This window comes from Dicentrarchus labrax, unplaced genomic scaffold (assembly GCF_905237075.1).
Source record: "Dicentrarchus labrax unplaced genomic scaffold, dlabrax2021, whole genome shotgun sequence".
Taxonomy (NCBI): Eukaryota; Metazoa; Chordata; class Actinopteri; family Moronidae; genus Dicentrarchus; species Dicentrarchus labrax.
Window position 1 is genome coordinate 9484870 of NW_026136704.1, and position 16838 is coordinate 9501707.

A 16838-nucleotide genomic window follows, 5' to 3' on the forward strand; every position below is an offset into this window, starting at 1 on the left:
TGTTTAATTAGGGAATTGAGTACTATTTTTATAAAGATTTGTGGTGATTGGTAGATTTATACAATTTATAGCAGCTAGAGGAGTATTTTTATTTATTCACATTTATGTTGTTTTTATGTGCAGGGGTTCTGAATACTTTCTTGATCACTACTAATGATATTCATGGGCTACTAAAACCCCCAAAAACTGTCCGTAGAATGCTTCAATATAATTTCTACAAGTTACTGGCTAATTTTGCTCTATTTACTTGACCACTGTTATTTATTCTGTGTATTTAAATGAACTTACATTGGCATTTATCAATATTTTTATGGTAACAATGTATCACATGACATAGAATGCTAATGTTGCTCCATGCCTACTGGACCCCAGCAGGTGAAACTGGGTCCTCACCTCTCCTCCTCCCACACTCTCAGCACTGGCTCTCCCCAGATTTGCTGATGACACTACGGTGGTGGGGCTGATTACAGGGGGAAATGAGGCGGCCTACAGAGATGAGGTCCTGAAACCTGGTGAGTGGTGTGCATCAAACAACTTGGCACTAAACATCACCAAGACCAAGGAACTCATCCTGGACTTCAGGCGGAACAGAGCCGCCCCTGCCCCCCTGTACATCAACGGTGAATGTGTAGAGCGAGTCCTTCAAATTCCTCGGCATCCACATCTCTGCAGACCTCTCCTGGTCGGTCAACACCACAGCGCTGGTCAAGAAGGCCCAGCAGCGGCTACACTTCCTGAGGGTGCTCAGGAAGGAGCAACTAAACACTCAGCTGCTGGTGACCTTCTACCGTTCCACCATCGAGAGCCTGCTGACCTACGCTGTGACAGTGTGGCACTACAGCTGCACGGAGGCCGACAGGAAGCGACTGCAGAGGGTGGCAAACACTGCACAAAAAATCATAGGCTGCCCTCTGCCTTCCTTGACTGCCATCTATAACATAATTGTTCTGTCTCAGCAGGGCCAGAAACATCTTGAAGGACACCACCCACCCCGGCTTCCATCTCTTTAACCTGATGCCCTCTGGTAGGGGCTTCAGGTCCATACGGACCAGAACAAACAGACTCAGGGATAGCTTATTCCCCAAAGCTGTCACCATACTAAACTCAAACTCTAACTAATGTATTTATTGTATTGTATTGTGTTTATTGTATAGTCTTTTATATTGTGCTAATTATGTGTGCTGCTCTACGGAGCTGCTCTTTAATTGTCATTGTACTGTGTATAATGACAATAAAGGCTTTCTATTCTATTCTTTCTATTCTATGTGCAAATAGGAAATACATTCACCATAACCTATGAGATGTTTCAGATGAGATGAGAGTTTTCTGCTTTAATATGAACTGATACCACATCAACGCTAAACTTTTGCGCAAATGTCATTGGTTACAATAGGAATAATCACTTTTCTTAACTTTCTGAAGATAATTTTATCTGAATAGAAAATGCCTATAGCCTTTACTGTTTCTGTTCTGAGGAAATATTTCTCAGTTTAGCTCTAAAGATTATGCTGTCAGGATGTGGGTAGACTGTCATCACATCTCAGTTAGAGGAAATGATATTTAATGTGACCTACTGATGATAATCATAATACTAAGTAAGTCAATTGGAAAATATTTAAATATGTTTTTTTGGGAGGAAGAGGAAAGGGGGTAGAGAGAGAGCATATGACACGGTCAGACAACTTGCAATGCTACCACAACTGCCAGATGTAACCAGAAGACATTTACAAGTGTTTTAATGAAGTGTTTTTGTATAGTCTTGTTTTTTTCAGATGCATAGAATAGTAAAATTGTGTCCTGTAAAACAAATGCTAAATACTGCACAAACTATCGACACAAACACACAACTTTATCACTGATTTGGGTGGATCATATGTTATGGAGAAAAAAATATTTTCTGGTTTTTCCTCTGATGTCTTCTGGCTGCTCTGCCTCAGCTGTTGCTGTTAGTGTGCAACAGCAACAGCAACACTGTGACAAGTCTCTCCCTAGCGGTCTAGCTGCTTTTACCATAATAAGAAAATGGATGTGGTCTCCATGAAGTAACCCGCTGGCCTATGAGGTCATTGTGGCTATCAGTATCTTGGTAGTCCCGACTCTGCCGACATACAAAAATGGGCCAATACAAATGACTGAAAACAGCCGTCTGTGATGACACCCACTTGTCACTCAAAGCAGCCATGCACTTAATTATGTATAACTTGAAGCCTTGATATAACTTAAACGGGTTATATAAAAATTCACCCCCTATACAGTTGTCATGAACGGGGAATTTAGCTTTAGAAACCAAACCGTTTTTTGTACTTGGGTGTAAACACGTTTATTTCTGCTGTAAATTTGGGCATTTTAATAAAGGGCCCTATGGAGATTGATCACTTCTGTAGCCAGCCTCAGGTGGCTGTTCAAAGAACTGCAGTTTTTGTTACTTCTCTGCAGAGGATGCCACTTGTTTTTTACAGGGAACACAAATAGCACTCTGCTTTCCAGTTTTATAAACTTAGACTTATTTTTCTTATTTATAATTTGTTTTAGCATTCTGACATTTCTCAAAATTGGCACAATGACACTGGAAAAAATGCATAACAACTGAGAGAGTGTTGCTGGAATGAAGCTTCTGTGTGTGTGTGTGTGTGTGTGTGTGTGTGTGTGTGTGGGGTGTGCGGGTGTTTCTGTGGTTACTTACGGGGACAATCCCTCCCACTGCTTCAATACACTGATGCAGCACATTAAAAGAGGAAAAAGTCGAAAACTGCTGCAAGTCAACCACTCAAAAAAAAGCCATTACGAGGCAGAGAGATCTCATTACATCACTGAGCTGACGCCCTGTTTTGCTGAGCACTTTGTATATGGCAGATACACACACACAGTCTCACCCGGTTCTCATGATGTGTCAAATTCAGATCATAATAATGCATAGGTCATATCAGTTTCCACAGCCATATTTCAGGGATCACCTCATCATTGCAGCCCCCTCCAGGGACTATATAGGGATCTGCTGAGCGGTGGAGATCCTCCTGAGTCCTGCAGATTGGATATGCATTCAATTTAGCTTAAAGCATCCCGATTTGGTGGTAAAGATGTTTTTCTCCCCAGCCCGTGGTCTCATCCTTCTACTGCTCTTGAACATTGCTGATGCTGGTGAGTTGCAGAATGTGATAATGGGTTCACTCACAGATTTATGTTTGATTCTATAAACTGTCCTAACAACTTGATCAACTTGATAATTTGTTAAGAAATCATACTACCAGCACAAATATGTCAAAGCTGAAGCGATCAAGTAATTTTATTCTTTGCTCATCATTTCAGGTAGAGTTTATTTATGCTTGCAGTTGTCAAATTTGAGCTGGAAGAAAAAACAAAGCAGGTGTTGTAGGTGTGACAGTGAATCCCCTGAGAATCTAATGCTGGATGTTGACTGTTCCTGAAATAGATCACACATTTTGTCGGTGGAGTTTTAAGTATTTTTGTCAGCCATCACATCAGTGACATGAACACAAGCTCCTAGGTAAAATATTAGCAGATTGTTCAGGTGTTTTTATCAATAAAAAGGACTGATAGCCACATAGGAGGATCCTTAGAGCAGGTTGGATCCTCTCAGCTCTGGTACTGCCTGGAGGCCAGCAGGTCGGTATGGCTCCCATAACGCAGGACTGAGTTCCTCAAAAACAGCCTGAGCAATTACTCTGAAAATGATTGACAAGAACTGATGACAATTCTCATTCTCTCTTTTCCCTGCTACTTCTTTTTTTAATGCCAGGGCGGATTCTGAGGAAGATCAAGGAGCGCGTGCGTGATCTCCAGCTGCAGAAAGCCAAGCAGCATCTCCTGATGCGCACAGAAAGCGGTCATCAGCCTCTCCAACGTGTGAAGGAGGGAAGGATTCACCAGAAGCTGGACCACTTCAGCCGACAAGACGTTAGCACCTTCCCTCAGGTAGAGAAAGATCAAACAATGCTTTAAATATTCATACATTTCAAAGTCTGTCCAGTGTGGGTGCACAGAGCAAGGCCTAGCATTTGAGACATAATAAGCAATTTGCACCCTTGACTTTGAAAACGTATGGTGATGATCAAAGAAATCTTACACAGGTTTATGTGATCTCATAACCTACACAAAGACAATATCTTTGAAGAATAAAATAAGCTGCCATTGTATGTTATTTCTGAGGAATGTTTTTCTAATGCAGCATAGCTAATTAGAAAGCATGCCATCTTAAAAGAGAATAATAGTGCTGCAGGAATGAGTCCTACAACCTAGGTATAAGTTAGCATTTTTGAACTTCTGAAGTCAGTGGGTGTTTTGCATGGGATTTTGGTTAGATGTCTAAAATAAGGTCAAGCTTAAAGGTCCAGTGTGTAACATTTAGGAGGCTCTATTGGCAAAAATGGAATATAAGTATGTTTTCATTAGTGTACAATCACCTGAATTTAGGAATCGTTGTGTTTTTCCTTTGTGCTTGGAAGGGGACGGTGAAGCAAGGGAGTCTGTAACTACACCGCTAGATGCCACTAACACCTACACACTGGACTTTAAAAAGATCATCACATAATTTTCACAGCATAAAATACTTCAGTAAATACATCATCTGTGAATCCTGAAGCTTTTATGTGTCTTGAAAAGGGCGGTTGCTAACAAGTGGCTAAATGAGGGGTTGTTGTGAAATTATATGTCAGCAGACTTGTAGATTTTAATCATGCAATTTAATTACAAGTTGGTTTAGTGGTGGTATTTGGTGTAGTTCATTTACAGTCTACATTAGCTTTTTACATCTGGTAACTGCATTTATGCTTCAAAAATCATAAAAGTGGTGTTCATTTGTAAATATCATAAACCTTTATTCGCCACAGAGCTTATTTTCTGCAATAATCCAAAATCCAATGTAAAAATCCCATTGGCTTTTTGTTCAAGGAACCAGGATGATAGCAACTTCTGGGTTGGGCTACAAAAATACCTCATCCCTGCAGAACTCTACAGAGCTGAAACAAAACAAGGTCTCCTGTCCCACTGAACTGTGCTGCTGTAGAGGAAAACTCTAAAGGCGAGAGCTAAACTGAGCAAAATCCTCCTTCTCAGCTCCACCAGTCACTGACAACACCACGTTTCCCAACAGCATGCATTGAAATGTTAAGCTTCATTTAGCTCTCACTGCCATTGGAGGCTGCCAATGTGCAAATGTGTCCAGTGCAGCATCAATTAAAGGATTTACTTACACTATGACTATGAACGTACTGCTGTTTCGGGGGAACTTGAATAAAACGTTTTTTTCTTTCATTTTTTCTCCCTCTGCTTCTCTCTGCCTGCAGAGGTTCTTTGTGAACGAGGCATACTGGCATTGTCCTGATGGTCCAGTATTCCTCTTCATCGGAGGCGAAGGGCCCATCTTTGAGTTTGATGTTCTGGCAGGTGCAGTAAGATGCATGTTGCTCAAATGAATCAAATAGAGAAAACGAACAAAGACACACCTCCACAGATTTGAAAATGAAAGTGGAAACATTGAGTGAAGCATCATATTGTGTGTTAGTAAGATGACACTTGTTTGCAAGCATACTTCTCACCTTTAATGTCTCTTTCATGTATCAGCCATCTGTATCGTCCCTACATCTATTTCTTGTTTCCATTAGTTAAAACTAGAATTTCATTTTTAGCTCTCTTCACAATCTTTCTCATGGGAATACTGCTTTGTGCTTCTTCATGCTGTTTTGTTGTGCTCTACAAATCTGTAGTACAAGATTTAAGGCAAAGGAAATTATATAATTTATAAACATAGATAAAATACATACACACATCATGTCATCTAGTCAGAATATCTATGACAGCCATTTGCAACACTTTTTTTCTTTCTCACAGTCCGGATGGGGGAAAATTACTTTTACATACCTGTAGGAGGTTGATAGTGTCATCACATTTTTTACCTTCTTGAAAACGTTAAATCCCCTCATACTGTAGTTGTAGTTCTTGTTAAAAAAGTAGACTTTGCTGCACACTGAATCTTATCTGCTTTGACCATGTTTTCCCAGGTCACCATGTGGACATGGCTGAAGAGCACGGGGCTCTGCTATTGGCTCTGGAGCATCGTTTCTATGGTGACAGCATCAACCCTGACGGCCTGAAAACGGAGAACCTGGCAGACCTGAGCAGCCAGCAGGCGTTAGTGTTGGCTCCAGTCCCTACCAGTGTGTGTGTGTGTGTGTGTGTGTGTGTGTGAATATGTATGGTTGTAAATGTGTGTCTTCCAGCCTGTTTTTCACCTCACTTCCTCTCCCTAATTGCATATGTATGTGCATGTGTCTCTTTTTACTTTTTATTTTATGCTCATTCAGTTTTCCGTCTCCAGCTTTTTGTGTGTGTGTGTGTGTGCGCACGTGTGTGTGTGTGTGTGTGTGTGTGTGTGTGTGTGTGTGTGTGTGTGTGTGTGTGTGTGTGTGAGAGAGAATGTATGTTTTGGTGTTTTGGAAAATAAATCTTATATAGGGGGGACAGTGATCGAACACTTGCATTTGCCAATGAGATTGAAATAGCCTTTCTAGCCTAATTCTTAGTAAAGGACATGCTGACACTATAACCTAACTTTTTCTGTCCAAGGAAACCCAACTACATTTACGCACTCATTCATTTTCTTTTTCCAAACTTCGGTGAAAATAAACCTTTTTTTGTGTTTTTTTGTCCAGGCTTGTTGACTTGGCTGTATTCCACCAGTACATCAGCCAAAGCTTCAATCTGAGCCACAAGAACACCTGGATCAGCTTTGGAGGCTCGTACTCTGGAGCTCTGTCCGCCTGGTTCAGAGGAAAGGTGCAGGACTGGATCCAGATATGAATGGCACATCATCATTTTTAATAATACTTTTTTAGATTTTTAAGAAATTATCCTTGAGCATGAAAAGTGTTTCTAATAATCAACTTATTCATGTGAGACAGCATGATTATGAAAACATGTATGAAAAGCTTGAACTTATCGTATCATTTTACAAAAATGTAGAGAAACGCCACAATCGTTCCGATAGGAATCAGTTGGTGGGGAACATCCACAATGTGAGTGTAGAGTTGTTCGAAGGCAATATTTCCTTTCTTGTCATGAAGGTTGCTCTTTGTTCACACCCTAAAATAGATAAGAAAGGACATCCTGAAACACCTTTCCTATCATTTAGGGAATTTACCACCACCTATCATGTCTACCACTTAGATACCTCTGGGTCAACAAACTAAATGATGTTGAGTTTGTTGTTAACACGTGACAGGCTGTGATTTATGATCACTGCAGTGCTTCCAGAGTAAAGTTTCTTACATTTTTCAGCACGTGAGGAAAACAATTCGCAGTCAGGTCCTACGTCATTAATAATCTGCACTGTTTGGTCAGATTTAAAAGATAAGGCTGCAGTTATTCTCTATGTTTTCTTATTATCAACAAATCCCATCTTTCAATACTTTCTCTACCTTTTTTGTGGCTCTCAGCCCCAAGCCTGTTTGTCTCTACTGAACATAGACATTTTAGAAAATGAATCTAAATATGTAACTTCACTTTTTTAAAAGCCTAAATAATGCACTAAAATGGCTGGGCATTGTAGGTTTTATCAAAAGTTACTCAAACAGGAGTAAAAAGGGTATTTGCTGGGGGCTACTTTTAGGGGTGGATGTGAGCATTTACAGCAGCAGCAGGATATGTGAGACTGCCTCAAAATAAAGCTGGCAGACGTATTTTTTGTACAGTGGAGCTGTATGGCCACTATTATACTGAATCCCACAATTTGTGGAAGAGACTATGTGATTTATATTCTGTGTATGCCACACAGGTCAGTAAGGAGACAAAACATTAGAATGCAACAACCTATATATTGCTCTTTCACTCTTCTGTCTCTGTTGCTCTTGCATCCTACTGCAGTTTCCCCATCTGGTGTACGGAGCCGTGGCCTCCTCTGCTCCTGTAAAGGCGAAGCTGGACTTCTCTGCTTACAGCAATGTAAACTGGCATAATCCATGGTCACAATATTAGCATATATAGCATATAGGGCTGTAGCCAGGATTTTTAAAATACTGAGGTTATGGGTTCATATATAATTTCAAATATGTCAAAAAACATATTTTTGCATGTCTAAACATGTCCGAATCAGCAATAGGCTATGTGTGTAATATAACCCCACTCCTCAGATCATTAAACCCCCCAAATTCCCAGAAATTTTACCAAGGAGTTGACCATAGTGTACTCAGTTGTACCTATAGCCCTGCATATTACACATTCACAATAAATTACCACTAATAAGTCTAGCACTTTTCCTTAAAATATCCATATTCTCATCCTCATATCTGGGATTTCCTCTCTTTCAGACTGTTGGCTTGAGTCTCGCGAATGAAGCAGTTGGTGGCTCAGAAAAGGTGTGAAGGCAGCCACCTGTCTGTACATCACATTACAGGCATTAAATTCCTGTCTGTCACTTGTTAAATTCACGCTCATCCTCTTCCTGTAGTGTCTAGCTGGTGTGCGAAAAGCCTTTGCTGCTGTGGAAGCAGCACTGATGAGTGGTAATGCCAGCCAGGTGGCAATGGACTTTGACTGCTGTCACATCCCCAAGGATCTTAATGATCAGGTGACAGCTTTGATTTTATGAGATGCTGAAGGGGAAAATGTGTTAACAAAGGGGGGCAATGTAGTGGCATCTTGTTATGGGCATTTTTATCCTTTTGTAAGCTATTTTTTGACGATTTTAGATTCCAACAATCCCCAGACTTGGTTTGGTGGAAATAAATCCTTAATTCACAGAGTTAGATGAGAAAAACAGCAGTTTCAGTTTATCCTCTGTTACACATGGACGAACTTACACACATGAACATGCACATGGAGCAGACCAGACAGGCTGTGATAGTACACAGGTAGAGGGAGCATGTCGTCATTATCTGCTCAGGACAGCATTACTCAACTATGTCTTTACATATAGCTATATAGTTGTTTGCTGCTGTTTTAAATATAAATACACTTTAACCATTTATCATTACTTTTAGCTATTTCAACCATTTATCTACTAGACTACTTTTACTCTTGGTTGGGAATCAATGTTCTATCTAAATAATCATTTAATCAAATTTTACTTTTTCTTCTCTTGTTTTTTTTTTCAATGCTGATGCAGAATAAATAGGTCTGAGAGGAAAATAATAATTTTACTGTCGGCATATGTATATCTCACTTCAGATTGAGCTGATGCAAAACTTGGCCGACATCCTCATGGGAACAGTGCAGTACAATGAAGAAGGGGTGCTCATGTCTATTAATGAGATCTGTGGTATTATGACCAATAAGAGCGAGCCATTTGAGAAGGAGATGGAGGCTTACAACCGCCTTGTTAAACTTGCACAGGTATGGAAAACACACCCCTAGACAGTATGAGGATGACCTCTTGCTTGTAGTTTTCCCTTTCATGCATAGTATAACCACAAGATGTCACCGTTGAGCCATTTCCATGAATTCTTCATAGGCGACAGGGTGTTGTAGTCCCCCTAGAGTTAAAATGAAAAGGTGCAACCATTTTCCTTTTCAGCAGAATTATGCAGTCAAGGCAGGTGTTTCCTTTGTTTTGTGTGTTTGTTTACAGATCTACCATTCTACCAGTGAGGAACCATGTCTGGATATCTCCCATGAGAAAACAGTGAAAGATCTGATGGATACGTCTCTCCACTCAGGCAGAAGAGCAGAGAGACAGTGGACCTACCAGACCTGCACCGAGTTTGGCTTCTGTACTACACACGCACACACACATGCACCAACATATAGTCAACCTTCATTCTACCCAAGCCTTGACACTTTTTCTCTCTCTCTCTCTCTCTCTGTGTATGTGTGTGTGTGTGTGTGTGTGTGTGTGTGTGTGTCTGTGTGTGAAGACCAGACTTGTGAGGATGCCACTTGTCCATTCTCTGGGATGGTGACTCTGCAGACCGAGACTGAAGTCTGTCCCATAGTGTTTGGCATTTCCCAGCATTCCCTGCCTGGACGCATTGCCTTTACGAACACTTACTATGGAGGAAACAACCCACACACCCACAGGGTCCTCTATGTCAATGGTGAGACTAGGTTTACAAGACAAAACCACAACAAATGAACCTATGGAGTAAAGTCCGGGAACAGTGAGGTGAAGGAATATCTCAACAGTTGTTCAGGTTTACTGACTCATTTAAAAATCAATCTTGTCATTGTCACAGGTGGAATTGACCCATGGAAGGAGCTGTCAGTGGTGGAGGACAGGACTCGGGACGGAGGAGAAGCCCAGACTATATTTATCAAGGACACTGCTCACTGTGCTGATATGATGAGTGGAAGAGCCACAGACCGCTGTTCACTCAAAAAAGCCAGAGAGGTATCTAACACTGAAAATACAATATGCATAACAAACACATAGATAATAAAGTCCTCATATATTGGCACAAGGTCCACTTACTGGAAATGTGCTGAGGCTTTCAGCTATATATTAAAGAGTAACTTTGGAAATGTTCAACCTGGACCTTATTTCCCCATGTTTTAGTGTCAAAATGAAATTGAATGAGGCCAACAATTTTTGAATTTGGTCTAGTATTGGGTGAGAGCACTGCAGCCTGCAGTCTCAAAACAGGCTACTACGTAATCCGTACGGGCTCTTACGCAGCATCAAAATGCAGCCATTGTTTGTTTTTGCCACTGACCGGCTCTGATTGTGTGTGAAAGTGTCTGAAGACATCATGAAAAGGACCCTACAGAGAAATGTTTTTGGTACCTTTCACTTTATCAGAACTGTGAAATATCCTCTTGGGAGGCGGAGCACAGCACTCACAGGGACACCACCAGTCTCCAGAGCTTTGCAGCCTTGCAGCAACTGGTTCTCCCTCCTCTGCCTGTTGCCCTTCCTTCTCTCTCCTTGTCCACTTTTCAATTTGTTGTCTTATCTGTACAGTCTTGTTCAAATAAACACAAGCAGCCATCAAATTTAAAGGCCTCATCCAAATTCGTAAAATATTCAGCCATGCAGAGTTGGCTCCATGAACGGGGAAACAAGGGGACAGACTCTCCACTTCATTCACTGTGCTTCCTTACTTTTATAAAAGCATGTGAGTGTGATCTTATGACTGTGGTAAGTGTAAATCCATTGTAAATCTAGAGTGCTTTTTTTCAAGTTGAGCGTGAAGTCTGACCGAGTGTAGGCTAGTTTAAGTTAGCTAAACTAGCTGAGAAAGTGGCTGACAATCTTAAAAATATCTTGGAACAATTATTGACTCAAAACTGAATTTTGAAGAACACTGTGTGCAAAAAAGGGCTCCACGTTTGTTTTGTTTGAGGACAACTGTCGTATTTCCACAATGACAAAACCCTGATTACCTTGTTTTCTTGTGCTTTTATTGAATCAATTTAACCTTTTTTCTTTGGTTCTTTGGCTTTAAAGAACAGAAACCCCCTGAATCAAATTGTTAAATGGTCTAGTAGCCACAGTGAGTGAATCATAGCTTACCCCAGCCACCAGACAGTTACCCATTGCACCTTGAATTTCAGCTTCTTCCTTCTGAACAGTGTATAGTCTCAAGATGTAGCACAAAGCAGTATAAAAATAGCTTTGTTCAACCAGCTATGATTCAGATTAACAAGTTGTAGTAACATGGAACAGAATCTAGATTTTTGTTACCTGCCTTATTTATTCTAGTGGTTTTAGAGCTTACAGCACTTATATCCTTTATCATTTATCATGTTAGTCTATTGTCAAAATATTAAAAAAGACAAGGAAGGCCTTTTCTTTTACTGCAAACTAAGTCTACCTATGGGTACAAATAAAGTAACCTAACCTAACCTGACCAGCTCAACAGAGATAAGTTTACGTTTAAGGGTTGACTTTTTTGAGTCGTCGGAGTCGCTTGCGGTGTCACCGGCTCCTACTGGCCCTGCTCTTAATGCTACATCCATAAGGCTGGATGATTTAGGAGAAGATGGGCCTAAACAGGCCAGTCTCCACACCTACCCTGTACTCTGTGACAGTGGCTTTTTATCAATGGGATGCCTTTTGGTCAATATAAATGTGTGCATTTATTTACAAGTGATTTCTGCTTGTGTCAGATTACTGTGATTTTTCCTTAGGATTTTCTCCTGCAGCAAATGGTTTCACTTTTAGTATCAATGACTGCAATGCCACTTGCCAGTAATTTGGCGCACCCCCCCCTTGGATATTTGCTCTAGCGCCGACACTGAATTAACCTTTAAAAACCAGAAGGCAGCACTGTTCTCAAGCACATAAAGTGACTAAATGTTTATTCTTAAACAGTAACCATATTTCCTAGCTGCATGGGACTGCAGGGTGATGTTGCCTCATTATAAAGGAATATAAAGTGTTTATAATTGGTGATTTTTAACACATTATGCCCCCATCTCTCTGCCTTTCAGGAGATTGAGAAACATGTGAGCAATTGGCTGAAGATGGCTGCCCAGGAGAGGATGGAGAAAAGAGCAGTCTGATCAGATCACATTACAACCTGATCAGCTCTTATCACTGTTCCCTGAAACTGATAAGAAAGCTGTTAATAAGCTTGTGTGCCTGGCTGCTCTGCTTCATCATCGTCCACATTTTCTTCCATTTCCTCCCCTCCTGTTTTCCTCCTCCTTACTGTCCATCCAAATCTATCTCACAGCACTGCGCTTCCTCTGTGTGTTTGTGCAGTTTTTTGTGCAGTGTAGAGCAAGTTTCAGCATTTAAGGATTTTTTGTGTACCTTTACGGATGTTTTTCCTGTTTTTAATGTTACTTTTAATTTGGGAAATTTCTTAGTTATCTTATATTTGATATTTATGTAGAATGTAAAGCTACATTGTGTTTATGCTTATAATTACAATCATTTAATGGCTGTTTCCTACATATTAGCTTTTGTGTGTCCAGTAAAAGTAGTTTGGCTGTGGTTTGTTTTTACAATATTCAGCAGCTCCCATAACCTTGTAGTATCACTAGGGTGCGATATTGCTACATGTGTGTCAAACCCGTTTCTTTCTCCTCAGGAAGCAGAACTCGGAATAGTTTTCCTCACTAATGTTTATCTGTTTGTCTCAATAAAAGGCTGCAAATGTCTTGATTTTGAACATTTAGTGCAGTTTTATTCATTTTTTTCATAATGGAGCATTTGTTGTGATGCAGTAGTGTTGTTGTGTTTGTAACACAGAGAAATCATGAAGAAATGGAGAGTGTTTGTGTGAGGTGAGGAAGCACCAGTTGTCCCAAGGCCATCTGTTTCTGTATGGACTGTGTGTGTGTGTGTGTGTGTGTGTGTGTGTGTGTGTGTGTGTGTGTGTGTGTGTGTGTGTGTGTGTGTGTGTGTGTGTGTGTGTGAGAGTGTTTGTGTGTGTGTGTGTGTGTGTGTTTGTGTGTGTGTGTGTGTGTGTGTGTGTGTGTGTGTGTGTGTGTGTGAGAGTGTTTGTGTGTGTGTGTGTGTGTGTGAGTGAGTGTTTGTGTGTGTGTGTGTGTGTGTGTGTGTGTGTGTGTGTGTGTGTGTGTGTGTGTGTGTGTGTGACCTTCCCAGTAGGGGGTCAAAAGTGGGAGGTCATGACCCTGCTGACCCTGTGGGAGTGGAGATCATCAATCAACTAGGGGCTGGACCGAGCAGCAGGAGGACACACACACACACACACACACACACACACACACACACACACACACACACACACCTAGATACTGTAACACACACACTTAAATGTACCTAGGAAACAAATAGATGTTGTATAAAATACATCGAAAGCACATTTGAATCCGACAAGGATGATGAAATAGAAATTTCTCTGGTGGATAGCTGATGACATCCAGATATCAAACATCTACAAACACACACACACACACACACACACACACACACACACACAGAGTTATATGCATAAAGGGCTCTGAGACATTTGCTGCCAGGCAATAGGGTGTGTGTGTGTGTGTGTGTGTGTGTGTGTGTGTGTGTGTGTGTGTTTGTGGTTGGTGTGTGTGTTTTGTTTGATAACATACAAGCTTTCTTTATTCATGGAAAACTCACAGATGCTATCACAAACCTCCGCACGGAGACAGAGCTTTAAAGATGGAAAGAAAGTGAGTAAACCTGAAGCACTTTGTCACTGCAGTGCTTCCATTTCATCCTGTTTCTAACGTCCCCTCATCTCTTTGCAAACAAGCACACCCACAAACAGACACACACCCATTTACACACACCACACAAGCCACTATCAGGGTTATCAGCCAGCACTTGCAGAGCGACAGGGCATGCTTTTTCTCTCTCCTCCTCCTCCTCCTCCTCCTCCTCTTCCAGCCTGTCTTGTTGATCAATGAGGAAGTTCTTGGGCCTCAACTATTAATCAGAGCCCATCGGCGATCTGTCTGCAGAGCCAACCAATCACGGCCCTCCGACAGCTGGGCCATGAAAAATGTGGCCCGGGTGGATGGAGGGGAGGACAGGGAGTTTGGGGTAGTGGCGGGGTCGAGGAGGAGAGGAGGGAGGTGAAGGAGCACTCTATCTGATCCGAGTCAGGTCACGGCTGCAAAACTGCACTTTATGCACTTACAGTTGATTCTTAACATAATGATGACCGCAACACACACACACATGCACACACACACACACACAAATGAGTCCACAGGATTCATGACTGATACACACAGAATAATTCACTTCAATTGACACATTTTGTCCCTGATTCACATTTACATCGAATTGAGGCCTTTTGCAGCCGCTGTGTTACCATTTGTGTTTCATTTGGTGGCGGTTAGAGTGACTGAATCAGACAACAGCTATAATGAACGTAATGTTTTCATGGATTTGCAGCAGAAAACTCCCCAGTGAGGACCACTGCTGATCTGTTGTCCAATAACGTGGCCTGTCCTCACGCCTCAAAAGCTTCATCAACACACCACCATCCCTCTTCTGCATAATCACCATGCTCACACTCATCCATTCACATCTTATTGCCATGATTAGATTACATCTAATGCTATTACAGCGCTCCCATCTCTCCTCTTCCCCCCAACCACCCCTACCCCCCCTCTCTCTCCCTCATCATGGATTTCTTGCAGATCTTATTAGTGTGTGATGTGGACCAGGTCTCCCACTTTGGATTTATGAACCCTCAGACTTCTCTCCTTTAATCTCTCCCTCTCCTCCTCCGCTCCCTTCCTGCATCTGTCCATCTATCATTCCCAGGGTTGGCTTGGGCGGAAGAGTATTAATCCCTCCATCCCATCTCTCACTCCTCTGGACAGATGAGGAGGTGGAGGGAGATGGGGATGGTAGGAGGAGGGGTAGAGGGTAGGAGACCTCAGATTACTTTTCATAATATTTCCGCAGTATTGTGGAGGAAAATGGAGAGGCAATACAGGCAATGTATGCAGATTTACTAGACAATAGGTCACTGCTTTGATACCTTCAACAGGTTTGAGGATGAGCTAGGATGCTGCAGAGGTGAGTGTGTGTGGGTGGACTGCAGAGGCAATAACTGCAGATGGGATGATAAACAACTTTGTGTGGAAGTGTGTGTGTTGTTTGTATGTTTATGCAGTATTTATATGTGTATGTGCCATAATGGGATGTGCGTAAAAATGTGTGCGTGCATTTCTGCAAAAAGGGCAACAGAAGCTGTATCGTATTACCTGTTGATGCCCATGCGGGCAGCAACCTATTTTCAGTATGGAGGGGCCCTGGATGCACAGCTGCTTGCATGCGCACATATATTATTGTTTAGAATAAACTAACAGATGTATATTTTCTGTGGTTAAATCTGAAACTCGTATGGAAATAATATTACAGTAGAATAAATAATATACGTATAATTAAGGATTTTTAAACCTGCAGCAATACGGGAGGTTACTTGTTGTTATTAATGCATGTTTCCATCCTGTCTCTCCTCAGAATCAGCACCTCCTGGCAGTGGCAGAGCACATAATTCTAGACCCTGTACATCTCTATGGGGCCCTGCCTGCATCCACAGTTATTCATTCTAGTGTCTTTGTTGACTGTACGTTCAGTCCCCTTTTCTCCCCCAGTCCAACACTGGCTGTCAGTACTTTCTCTGTTTTTATCTCCTCACCTCCAGAAGTTGATATTGGGTGCACAAGGGGACACAGACGTTCGATGTCAACTACATAAAACATATAAACTGTGTAAATTCAGCATAAATGTGCCTGTGGATGTAGCCTACAGATAACATGCAGCTTCAGTCTCCTGTATTTAGTTGCCTTGGGACTATTTCAAGTGTAGAAATATATTATTTTAGGTTATTTTGTGTTCCGTTATTTTGCAATGGTCAGTTATGTTTTGTATCCAACAGAATAACTGAAACTGTTAAAATTATATGTAAGAGAGATCATTTGAAAAAGTTAAATAATATCTCTGTGTTTCAACCTGGCCAGCTGCAGACCCTAAAGCACCCTTCCCAGCTAATGTTGATGCTGTTAAACACACCCACACCCACACCCACACACACACACACATACATGCACACAATTCAAACACACACACTAACACAGTGAGTATGTTCAACAGAATCCAATAAGCTCTGTGAAATCAATCAGAGTGATCAGGACATTTAATGAGTCCAGTCCCTGCAGGCCAAATTCTTCAAAAAGCGAAGAAACAAATTCAAGGTAAATGAAAGAAACAAACCTTTGACCAACAGTCAGGGTAAAGCCGACTCTCTTCCTCCCCTCACACACTCCCCCCCTTCATCCAAGCCCTTGCAGTGACAGGTAGATTAAGGGGCGTGATAGATGCCCCTCTCTGTGTCTCCCTCTCTCCGCCCCCACCCCCCCTTTCCCTCCCCTCCATCCATCATGGCGGCTGGTGTAATTGCGGCTGCGTGGGGCTGGCAGAGGGAGGCTCCATCCAT

General features: G+C 41.7%; 1 protein-coding gene across 3 annotated transcripts; it reads left to right on the forward strand.

The window, feature by feature from the left end:
* Positions 1 to 2860: 2860 nt before the first annotated feature.
* Positions 2861 to 13067, forward strand: LOC127362162 (thymus-specific serine protease). Of its 3 annotated transcripts, none has more exons than XM_051397569.1 (13): positions 2861 to 3138; positions 3758 to 3933; positions 5304 to 5403; positions 6018 to 6147; positions 6669 to 6792; positions 7879 to 7956; positions 8322 to 8369; positions 8462 to 8581; positions 9181 to 9345; positions 9581 to 9722; positions 9867 to 10046; positions 10185 to 10339; positions 12382 to 13067. In XM_051397569.1, the coding sequence occupies exons 1-13, from the start codon at positions 3078 to 3080 to the stop codon at positions 12451 to 12453; spliced, it is 1551 nt and encodes a 516-aa protein (XP_051253529.1). In that variant the 5' UTR covers positions 2861 to 3077; the 3' UTR covers positions 12454 to 13067. The 3 variants fall into 3 exon arrangements, with proteins under 3 accessions (XP_051253529.1, XP_051253528.1, XP_051253530.1); XM_051397570.1 differs by lacking the exon at positions 2861 to 3138 and adding an exon at positions 3427 to 3624; XM_051397568.1 differs by having other exon boundaries at positions 9581 to 10046.
* Positions 13068 to 16838: the final 3771 nt, after the last annotated feature.

What these genes read in the sequence shown, in the direction of transcription:
- LOC127362162 (XM_051397568.1), top strand. Translation starts at nt 3,078, where the DNA reads ATGTTTTTCTCCCCAGCCCGTGGTCTCATCCTTCTACTGCTCTTGAAC. An exon ending in CAGTTGGTGGCTCAGAAAAG is followed by an intron (nt 8,370 to 8,461) that starts GTGTGAAGGCAG and finishes CTCTTCCTGTAG; the next exon opens with TGTCTAGCTGGTGTGCGAAA. An exon ending in CACTCAAAAAAGCCAGAGAG is followed by an intron (nt 10,340 to 12,381) that starts GTATCTAACACT and finishes TCTGCCTTTCAG; the next exon opens with GAGATTGAGAAACATGTGAG.